This window comes from Hippoglossus stenolepis, chromosome 4, assembly GCF_022539355.2.
Source record: "Hippoglossus stenolepis isolate QCI-W04-F060 chromosome 4, HSTE1.2, whole genome shotgun sequence".
Classification (NCBI taxonomy): Eukaryota; Metazoa; Chordata; class Actinopteri; order Pleuronectiformes; family Pleuronectidae; genus Hippoglossus; species Hippoglossus stenolepis.
In genome coordinates, this window is record NC_061486.1 from 4,680,910 (window position 1) to 4,693,012 (window position 12,103).

A 12,103-nucleotide genomic window follows, 5' to 3' on the forward strand; every position below is an offset into this window, starting at 1 on the left:
AATAGGAGTGAGTGAACGGTGCATTACTTAGAATGAAGACTTTTATCTGCGCGCTGAATACAGATTGGAAAGCCCTCTGCGACGCTGCCGCCTGCCATAATAAAGCCTCTAATAAATGAGATGGTGGGTGCTGGTTTACGGATATTTCCTCAGCGCTGCCATCTCGAATATCCAATATGGAGAGGAAGAGTGAGGGAGGAATCATCTCCCAGAGATAAACGTTATCTGATTTCAACTGCAGGGACTGGGATTCATAGATGCATTTCAACCCCAGCCTTCCACTTCAGGAAACACTAAATAGCAGAGTCATTTATATCTAAAGCATTTGATTTCTTTTGATACCGCCTGTATTTTATCGGCGACTCGTTCTCCCGCTGTAACAATCAAAGTTTTCGCAGCGAATGCAAGACGAGCCGCACGCTATCTGGCCCGCTACTTTTAACTGCTCCATTCATTGCAGACAAAAGGGTGTATCCCTGTTTTGCCGTCACCTCCGCACGAGAGACTGAGGCCTCAAGACAGAAATCTCAGTCTTGAGCGATGCTGCACACCCCAGCTTGATCACTGACCCAAACTCTCTCCGTCTCAATTAGGGCCTTGAGCTAGAGCCATTCCTCGGGCTCCGCCGCTGAGCCGTAATGGCCGTGCCTCGGCTCAGCTGCCTATTAGCTTACTTTCTCTGGACATGAGGGGCATGCGGGGGCAGCGTTCTCAGCAGAAGGGAGAGGACTGCTTTCCCCACGGATGGCCACACAAGTCCATTCAGATTGCATCACCCCTGTGTCACATGCTAACTCCGTGACCTTTCACGCTGGCGCCCAACAATAGGCCGGACACTTCACATCAGCGTCCCCTGTAGCATACCTAAACTCTGCTTCACACAGAGTCGCTCTCATGCTTTCACTTCCAGTTGCTGCCTGTACATTTCGGAACACGTGTGGCTAATGACCGTAAAGACGAAAACATACAGACAAGATGTTTCACGTGATTGAGGTGCTGCTGTTCCTGATGTATTTAATCAGCCGAAGAACATTTTCTCGAAACCTAGCAGCTTATTCACATTTGCTGCTAAACAGAAGCGTCACTGGCCTGTTAATTGGAGACTAAGAGAACAATTAGGCATACTTCAGATGATTTAATAGATTTACAGTAGCCCCTAAGTGTGAGCACTTATCATTACAACAGAAACATTAGGAGGTCAGCGGAGCATCTGCGTTTACTGTAGACGTCAGAGCAGATGAGACTGAAAGTAAGACGGTGAACCAGATGTCCTTTGTTCTCCAGTCAATCCTCTACGTTTTTACTTCTGCAGACATACAAATGAATCCTGATCTACTGGCTGCAGGACAAGAACAGGGAACTAATTAATAAATTTAGATTGCATCAAATATTCAGCCGTGCACTTTGTTGAGCAGAGATAAAGGCAGATATCAATCTGGATGATAGCAACTTATTGTTTTGACCCTCAGGTGATTCCCAATCGAATCATTCTGGAAGAAAAACAACAACCACTCTATGAGGTGGAAATTAAAACAGGGATTATCTGCTTCGGTTGTAGAAAAGTATGGAATCGTTTCCCAGTTTGCAAGAGAAAAACAGTAAATTTATATAAATATAACAACATAATAACAATACAACAACTACTAGTAGTACTACGACTACTACTACTAATAGTGACAGTAAAAATAATAATATGAATGTCACTCAGGAGAGCAAATACCTGCACCAAGGCCCAATAGGCTGTTAAACCACATTTAAAGTGACTAAATCCAAATTTTTAATTTTAAATTTTCATTTGAATCTGCACCAAATTTCTAATGACTAATTATTCTCTGAGATATCAACAAAAATGTTGTTAATCGCTCAATCTCTCTTGACAGATACCGAATCCTTCCACGATGAAAACATAACCTTGGTTTAGGTCTAGTTCTCTCTTTTGAAATGCAAGTTTAAAAAGGAAATCAACGGCTCCACAACCTAAATTAACCATTATTCTTTCTAACCCTTACTTACACAGTAAATACAGTATAAAGCATCTACCAGAGGCCTTAACACTAAGTTGACACCTTTAAAACAAAGCCCTTTGCATTTTGTATCTTGTTCACCCATTCTCTCACACACACACACACACACACACACACACACACACACACACACACACACACACACACACACACACACACACACACACACACACACACACAGATGGCAGGGGGCTATTATGCACGGCCTATCAGGAGCAATCGGAGGTCTAGTGTCCTGCTCCACTCAAGGACATTGAGTGCCCTTGAGCATGCGAAGAGCAGGAACTGCAGATTGAACCACCAACCCTGTGATTAGAATATGACCTGCCGTCCCCCCTGAGCCAGAGCCAAACAATGATGCAACTCTGGAATGAAACGTGTACATATCCCAGTACCCCCTCTTCTTTCTTTCATGTTAACTCTGTGTTTGAATAAAACATGCGTCTTTCAAACATCTTGAAAACGCCGCACTTGTTTTTTCTATTTCCTTAAAGTCAAGGTGAGATATTTTTTCGATCGTTGTTTGCGTTGCATCTTCACAAAAAGCCCTTTGCCTTAACGCTATAGCAACTCACTGTTTTATTTACATAATGGGTAAGACTGAGCTCAAAGCTGATAACAACAGACGCCATTTACAGAGACATAATTCAGAATTCCAACCACCCACTGGATTTGTTTAAGCCTCAGGCAATTCACTCTACCTTGAGAAATGCCTATGCACGGCTGCGTTTGTGCCGTTTCCGCTGCGTCGTTTTTTTTTTCTTTCTTCCAGTTCAACCGTCTCGGGTGACAACCAAATCAAACACAGGTGATAAATGTCTACTCAGACTAAACAGAGCACCTGATTATGTGTCAGAGAGTGTTCTATTCCTCCGGCGAGGTGTAACAGATGTCTGACCAGCCGATCTGCTTAATCACACTTTTTTGGAGTGACAACCGGTTAGCACAGTATCCCTCGGCACGGCATATTAAGCTAAGGGACAGATTGCTCAGTGGAAGTCACGAGGAACATGAAATCCTGGGCTTACTGGCTGCGGCGCGTGGGAGCGTCCGACTGTTCCCTCACAATGTGCGGGTTTGCCTCAATCAATTACTTCCTCTGTCCAATCTATTATGTTCCTGTGCCCAACAACTCCAAACAAGCCGCGGCCTGGATGCTGTCACTGCAAGCAAGGGTGCAAATAAGCAACATATCATGCGGTAATCCTGTAAACGGCAAATAGGATTACACCCATACCAGAACAGGTCCTGTATTCTGATTGGCGTAGACATCCAGGCATAAGAAGGCACCTCGCGTGCCAAACAACTCTGAACTCTTCAACTCTGAACATTTACTCACTAAAGCATCATAGCATTTACTGCCACGACAACTACTGCAGAGATATTCTATAAATGACTTTGTACAAATTGTATTTTGGATTTAGGAGATTTAACAGATCTATTTAGTTGCTCTCGGTGGCAAAGCGCTAATCTATAATCAGCTCAACCGGGATCCAGACTCCAGATTATGTGGATTATAAAGGTGTTTTGCAAAACGTTTCTTAAAAAATCACTCACTCGAAGAAGGTTGTCCATCCGTTGTCGTTCGTCTTGGTTGCAAGAAGTCCCGAGCTGCCGTGGTAGGTCATCACAGCGAGTTCTTGACCCTGAGCGGCGACAGTTTTAAGGGCAGTGTTGGTGCCGATGGTGAACCAGAATGTCTGCCCGTCAGGGACCATCAGCCACAGGGGCATTCCTGTCGTGTCTCGTCGGATGATCACCGTGTTCTTGTTCTTATCGGTGATGCTGCTCAGATCCCCTCCTCCCGTGTAGGTCAAATTGTAGAGGTGGTCTCCCGTCGTCAAGCTCTGTGTGAAAATGTGGCTGCCGTTCGAGTCGAACAGATAGAGCTCGTCATCAATGGGAGAGGACACCTCGTACATGCTGAGGGGATTCAGATAGGGCTTGTTTCGGCGCACATAGCGGATACGAATGTTGCCCAGATCTGCGATGTAAAGCTCTCCATCTGGACAAACCGCCAGCGAGGAGGGCGCGTTCAGCTTGGCGTCCTTGGCGTAGCCTTCGTCTCCAGAGTAACAATCGCAGTTGGCGTCAGTCTTGCAGTCACAGCCACTCGGTGCCCCTGCAACCAGCGAGATCTCTCCGTTCGTGGACACCTGTCGGACTCGGTTTATTTTCTTCTCATCGGACTCGGCGATGTACAAAATGCCATTGTGGGACACAGCGAGGGCATTGGCGGACTCCAGGGTGGCGTGGATGGCCACTTTGCTCATTAGGAAATGATCAATCCCGGGGACCTGGCAGTGCATCGGGCGGCCTGCTACAATACGGACTTGATGGTTCGCTGAGATCTGGAGAACCACGTTGTTGTCCAGGACGTACAGGGAGTTGTCCATGGGACTCACGGCCAGGTCTGTGGGCCACTCGAGACGCACCTGAGAGGAAAACAAACACACACACCAAAAACATCAGCTTCAGGTCACAGGAACAGACCCAAGCCCCCATCGATCCACACACTTTTCATTTTATCAGAGGGAAACAGTCCCTCAAGGGAAGAATCACTGAAAAGTGCTTAGAAAAAAAGATCGGCTGCTGCTGCTGCAAAAAGAGATGGGCGATCTCAAAGTGTAAACTGGAAGCAGATACATTTTTTGAAATGATTTATTATCTGATAAGACGGGAGAAAAAAAGTTGCTTTACTCTTAAAAGGGTTGAACCACAAAAAACATGAAATTTAAGATCAAATACGATAACGGTGGTGGTGAGGAAGGGCAGGCGAGGGGAGATCATTCAGAGGATCAGATTAACTGAAAGGAAAAAGCAGCACTTTCAATTGATCATGAGAAGTGTGGACACCTTAGGACCGGGCGTCCGCATCGTTCACCTCCACAAAGTCACTGTTTTCCCTCGCTTTGGGTTATTAATTTTGTAATGACGAGAGATTGCATGAGTCCTTGAAAGGAAACTGGAGCACACTTTACCAAATGAAAGTCTAGCCTGCCTCTGGCATCCTAAATTATGACTTATTGTTCTGCTAACAATGTATCAGGCTTTTAACAAATTGGAATGATTAGATTCATCCAATTTACCGGTCTCCCTCTCACTTACGATGCAACGGGGATCTCTTAGGAGCATAATATGAAGTGCTATATTTCAATAGAAGCCTTGGGGCAGCAACAATGGAGGCTGATTAAAATCTGGACCAAAATACAAAAACAGGTTCAGATTTTAGACACAAGAGCAGCGTTAGCAGTGTTTTTAATACTTTGTGCCACCGCTGGGAAATGGGAAGGTGAATGAATTCATGTGGCTTGCTACTGCGGTTGACTAATTTGTCATAATGACCTGGAAAGGCAAATTGCATCGACCTTTATCACTAAAAATGAGGAAATCTCCTGAGCATCAGGTCATGTGCGCTTTAATATGAAATAAATTGCCGCCTCCGCCACCGTATCATACTCCTTAATTATGCTTTTTGGAATAAAAAGAACCTTTTAGATTAGTCAAGTGAGACAGCTTTACGAAATAGAGCAAAGTAAGTGCGTTGTGTGATTGTGGGAGCCAGTAAAAAGTGGCCAGCTGCCTACTGACTGTCTGTGGTTAAAAATGCATGGAAAATGTGAATTAAATAACTTAATAGATTTGTGATAAGAGAGAGGAACAACACACGTATTTTTTTGAGAGAGCTATAAATTATACTTATTTGGGGGAAAAGTACATGTTATGATTAAAGACATTCTGAATTGTACAAAGTATCTTTTTTCTTTTTCACCTGTTTCTTATTGTGTCTTTGTCCCATCATTACCACTAACATTTCAAACTGGAATTAAGTTTTGTACTTTGCTTCAGGTTTATTCTCTTTTGTCAGATGTATTTTCAAACGATGTGGAAACTGTCAAAACCAAAACAAACCACAGACAAATCGTGAATATGATGAGTTAAACGTGTCTTTCAGCAAGAGGTTTGTTTTTTCTTGCTTTATTTTATTGAGTTTATTATAATATTTCTTCGAACTAGACATTGCTATATTTTAGAACTGATGAGAGAGAAATTGATGATTTCTGATGCAGCTGAAAATTCCTGTACACTATAAGATTAGATATAAGAACTTAGATATGACTTGTATGTGCCCTTTGACAATGGACACTTCTAACCATAGCAGATAGGTTCTCATTCCTCTTTTGTTTGTTTGTTTTTATTGACTGTGAAAAAGTCAGAAGTCAACTTGCCCTGCTCTTCTGGCTGTGAGCTCAAGAAGGATCCCGATAAATATAAAGAAAACTGCACAACAGTTAAAGTGCTTCAGGGAAATAGTTTCTGCTGATAAATGAGGAATAAAGTCAAGGTTGACTAATAACATTTCGTTTAACATTGCTTCTCTGCACCACAATCACAATATCACATTGAGCAAACAGTTGCTGATAGCCATTTATTGCCTTTTATTTACCTGCAATCGGCAAAGATTCCTAATTTTCTAGACATTAACGCATTGAAAATCATTTCAAACTGATTCTGGATATGGAGATGATTATTTAAATCTCTGCTCCTCTCTACAAGTGGTCCACCCTTGATTGAAAAACAGACTTGAGCCTCTCACGCAGCTCCAGTCTCATAAAACCTCACACAAAACAGAGGAGGTTTTAAATAATAATACCACACGTCGTTAGCAACACACAACAAACAGGAGACGGGCTGAGGACACATGTCGTCCCTTCGACGAGCAGAAAAATGCATTTGCTCGGGGGAAATGATGGAGAGACTTTCAATTTCTTAAAACCTATATCTTGTCAACAGTGGCGGTTAAATATTTCATGAGGCGGAGTGTGGAGTGGCTCGGGGGAGCTGCCTGTAAGGAGGTTTTCACGCCACTCTGACTGATGAGGGGGATATTTCCCGAGCTGCTGTCCCATATGCTGTAACCCGATCACACCCTCCCCTTTCATACAGTGGGGCAGCTGTCAGTAATGTCTGCCACTAGCCGAGGAACCCACAATGTGCTCATCAGCTGCGAGAGCCGGCCACGGAATCAAACAACACAACACCCGGGGACTATTTTTAAATGTATTTGCACCGGCATTAGAACTTTAATGACATTTTCCATTAGCGATCTCTCCTCTCTTTGCTCACACCAGCACGATGCCTGTCTGAAGAAAAGTAATATGTCATTATTTGAAGCCCCTCTCATATTTTAATTGAATGTCACAGTCAGACGCGTGATAAAGCTTTCTGAAGCCGCTAACACCCTTGAAATATGTTCAAGAGAACTTGTTTTAAGACACACGGTTTTTCAGTCTATTTGAGATTGAACTCAGCAGCGGGGGGGCGGTGCGGAGAAGATTTCCAAGACTTTCCAAGCCGATTTCTGAAACACGGAGGAACCTAAGGGCCTCGGTGTAAACAACCGGAAAGATTCCTGAACAAGGTCAAACTCTTGTCCTCTTGAAGTGATAATAGGACGTTAGACGGACGGAAGGTTAAAGCGACGGACCTGGAATCCTGAGTGAGTTTGGCTGCAGTTCGCTTCCTGCACAGATGGCGAGATAACAATGACCTCATCAGGGGCGACAGGGAAATCTGACATTATTATATATATTTTTTCGTGCCTTAAACAGGTGAAGTACAGAAGTAATGACCACCATGATGAGTCCTCTCTGGAGAAACTCGGGGCCTAAGTGAGGGGTTGGGGAGTGTTTGAAGTAGGAAGCTACAGCGTGTGCCCTGGATGAATTTTTAATGGATGCTTTTTACCGTCTGAGTGTCTCTGCTAGTGCTTGTGCGATTTGTCATCGTTGCGGAGCTGCAGTCTCCCTGTGTCCTCTCGGCTTTGGCACTGGGATGGCGAGCATCTATAGGCGCTTGTGTGTGTGTGTGCAGTGGGGTGGGGAAGGGAGGGGAGGGGGTAAGAGAGCAGCGAGCAGGGGTCATGATGGGGATGGAGTTCCCTCGGGCTGGAAATGGGCAACTGGAGGCTTCGCTCCCTCCGCTGAATACTTCATTTCAAACAAAAAGCCTCCAAAAGACGTGCTCACGGCCCCTCAGGACATTTTTTTTATGATCGTTGTACTCAATAACACACACGATAGGGCAAGAAACAAACTGGTGCAGGAACACGCGGAGCAGAGCAAAGAGTCAATCAGATCCCATCATTAAAACCAAGAAATGCTCCGTTCATGGGAGTGAAACGAAAACAATTACAGATACTGAAGACAACACATCAAAAACACACAGTGTAGTTTTTAAATATGGCAAAACAACCCTCAACAGCTGCACGAATAAAAAACAGTGAAAGCTCTGTCTTGTCACTGAGCGGAGACCGATGTGACCTCAGTGCAGCGTCCTTGCCTCGGGGGGGTGTGCTCTGTCTGGTGTAGCAGTATGGTACATATGCCCATATGTGTGTGTGTCTGTATATGCTTTTGCGTGCATGAGTGAATTGAGAACACGTGGGGTCAAAGGTCACCCTTGTCATCCCCCTACAGCTATAGGTCAATGGCCCTTTGTGTTTGTGGAGGTGCGGCCACTTGACGCAGGCGTGGGAGCTCCTGGGACTTCGGCGCTCGTCTTTACGCTCCGAGGCTGCTACGTTCAATTCCTGTGATTTCCTCCCCAGTCTGGACCGAGGCCAATTAACTGCTCATTTTCAATTATTTATACGTATTTGTGTGTTAACCGTAAGATGATTTAAATTTTTATAATGCGCCAAAGCCTGCACAGCTGTGTTCGGGGCCCGCTTTCCTGAATTCATTATCTCGTGGGCCAATTAAATCCATCGTGGTGAATCCAGACCGTCCGTAATGCAATGAATTTAACATCCTCTCCTTTCTGGTCAGAGATGCAGGTTTTGCTTTAAAAAAAAAAATACAGCAACATCAAAAATGTAATTTATTCTAAAGCTATAAACCACACACGGCCTGCCTCTACTCACAGATAAGAACTTTATTTTGTTCTTATTTGGGATTTTTTATAATCACTCTTCATTTTTTTACCGCCGCCGAGGAGGTTATGATTTCATTCTTTGTTTGTTGTTTGTTATAAAGAAGATAAAAAGAGGAAGAAACCAATCAATTTTGGTGCAGATCAGGATCCAGGATTTGTTTTTCACTATATTTAACATATTTCTGTTGACGAAGAGTAAAATGAAAAGAAAAAAATAATATTTAAGGGACTGATATCAGATCAGAGTGAATTTAAATGTACTATGTATTCTACTTCTAGTTTTGCATTGTGTTTATAGTATTTACTTTATAGTTCATCTACTGTGGTATTGTATTTTTGCATGTTTTTCTTGTTAGCCTTGTTAAAAAAGAAATTTCCCTTTTCAAAATATAAAATGACCTGAGAACTATTTCATTTATCCCTCGTCATCATTCCTGACATACCACAGTTTTCAGACTTCACCGACACGGTTCAGGTGAACAAAGGAAACGGTAAAACTGCAGGCAGAATCCCAACAGACGGCTAAATGCCTGTAAGCTCTTACTTTCTTCCTCGGTATCCTCTGCAAGTGCTGTGAATCTGAAAAACTGGCATCATGTAGCCGATAAACAAAACAAAAAACTAAACCGAGGGCTACTGGATCCAGGCAGAGAGTTTCCATCTACACAAACAAAAGCTCTCGGTGCCCCGGAGACCAGGGTCAGTCAAGGAGAGTGGTGTTGGCTGAGAGACAGGAAAGCACACGCTGGCCGCGCGGGTCAGAGAGGTACCTGAGAGATGTCCATCACAGCGTCGCAGCTGAGGGGTCGGGCAGAGGTCAGGTCATTGAAGCCCAGCAGAGTGGAGATGATGCCGTTCTGATCAATCCGGCGAATCATGGTCCCGTCCACAAAGAAGATTACACCGTATTTATCCACCGTAATTCCTGCAGATAAAGTCACACGGCAGACAGAGGAGTAAAACACTCATCGGTTATTTTGTTTATCTGGGAGCTAATGTGAGGACTGAGCACCGCTAATTGCAATTTGGGGCTATTTGTTAAGGGTAGAAATTAAAGAGTAATCACGGCAATGAAACTAATGCTACGATTGATTCGTTCAATCAATAGCGGGGAACAATTGAAACATCAAAATAGATGAATAGTACTGTAGGCATTGATTCAATTACAGGGAAAATTCCATCGATGCAGTTCCTTTCTCTTTCGCTCTCGGCCTCAAACAACAAGGAAGCGGAGAACAGTGACTTCAGCTGTATTCTTCCATTACAACGTGTATTTAAACACAGATGAACATGTTCAGCCTTTAGAGCCAAATGTTCTCTTTTCATCTCAAACCTGGACTATACATGTTGCCCATCTCCGAGGGACCGGAGTGTTATTTCAGTACATATGAATCACGACTTCCATCCCAGCGGAGGACAAAGAGAGAGCATGTGATCTAATGACTAATGCATCATCCAAATATGGAAGCAACGAGAATAAAAAAGACACCAGGAAAACACATGGAGAGGCAGGCTTTAAAAAAAAAAAATTATAATAACCGAGAGAAGAGAATCTGAAGAGTCTACATGATGAACCGGCCCCGACACACCACATTGGTTATAATAACATCCATTCATTACCTCTGGGGTTCGTGAGCGTGGCCTCGACGGCCTTGCCTCCGTCCCCGCAGCGGGTGTCGTCGTACGGGAGACACTGGTCCCCGGTGCCGGCCACCAGCTCCAGGTTCTTGGCCACGTCTTTCACAACGTTCAGGGACTTGACCTTGAACACCTTCCTGCTGCTGGTGTCCGAGAGGTACACGGCGCCGTTCACCGGACTGGTGGCCAGATAGTACTTGTGAGCGGGGCTGTTGCTGGAGGAAGGAGGGAGAGGAGGAGGAGGTCAATAAAGCTGGAGGGGCTACAGTGCTTTCAATAAGAAACATTGTGTAATACAATTAAAATGGATTCAAAAGCCATTTAGAGAGTCAATTGGGCACAATTAGAGTTTAAACCAATGACACGGAAAAGGGAAAAAGCAGAATGAGATTAAACATGACATAATGATGGAGCTTATAACTCATCTTCAAGAGTCGGCTTAGTAGAAAAATCCCTGTTGTCAAAAGTGAGTGGGTACTCCACTCCTCCACACGCACTGATATGTGAACATACTTCCTGCGTACGAATACACGTCTCTAACATATTTCAAATCATTGAAGAAGTAGTGATGTTGAAAGGGGGAATGCGAGACGACAAAGAGAAATGAGGGTTTAGTTGGACTCTAAAGACTTTATGACAGAAATCCTAATTAAAATTCCTCCCCTGGCCCCGAGAAATCTCTGTGATACCATCTGAGAACAACAACATGAAACACACACACACAGTCGCACAGCGGCAGGGAGCTGCTTATCGCTGGAACAACTACACACATGTATGTTTTTCTATTTCCCCTGGGACAAACAGAAATGTACTGCTGAAGCTGCAATCCAAACACATTATGTATCCATCAGGCATCCCTTTAAACCCCCAAACCAAGTCAACAAGGTAAATCCTTCACACACACACACAGGAGGTCGCCCCCCCAAACCTGACAGACAGACAGACACAAGAGCCAAATATAGCCGATCCCTGCTGCGGCGGGATGTATGCGATCTGCTGGAAAACTCCTCGTCAGGATGGGTGTCAGCAAACAAAGACGACTGCAGACACATCCATAGAAATACAGATGAAGTGACGGAGAAGGTTTATTCTCCAAACTTCGAACCCTCGCACTAAACCCACCTCATCCCTGACCCCCCCTATTCCTTGCAAAGGAGAAGGCCATGTGAAATATTAAAGCATGACACAATGAAAGGCCCAATGCCACTTTACAACACAGAATACTGGCACTGGTGGAGGTTTAACAAAGATTTTACAAGCTCGCCCGTGCTCCCATAAACACAGCACAAGGCCCAAATGGCCCAAATGAAAGCCTTTTGTCTGCAGGTGACACAGTTACGTTAGTTTCTTTGCTGATAACAGAAATACTGTGGCTATGTGCATGATTTCCCCGATTATAGGCGCATGCAGCATAAAAAATGAGGTGGATAGATCCGCCAACAAGGCAGAACCTGAATGATATTAAATGTTATGTCCAAGCCAGGCTCAGAAAATGTATCATCAAC

At 44.2% G+C, this 12,103-nt stretch overlaps 1 protein-coding gene across 8 annotated transcripts in view; it reads right to left on the minus strand.

Annotated features, from left to right (window-relative positions):
- tenm4 (teneurin transmembrane protein 4) overlaps positions 1 to 12,103 on the minus strand; it is a 159,044-nt gene that overhangs the window by 22,758 nt on the left and 124,183 nt on the right. For all 8 annotated transcript variants that reach the window (XM_035154796.2, XM_047339608.1, XM_047339609.1 and 5 more), the window contains 3 exons: positions 10,581 to 10,813; positions 9,731 to 9,885; positions 3,582 to 4,459 (listed from right to left, as the gene is read on the minus strand). In XM_035154796.2, the coding sequence (XP_035010687.1) occupies positions 3,582 to 4,459; positions 9,731 to 9,885; positions 10,581 to 10,813 (1,266 nt within the window). The remainder of the gene's footprint in view (positions 1 to 3,581; positions 4,460 to 9,730; positions 9,886 to 10,580; positions 10,814 to 12,103) is intronic.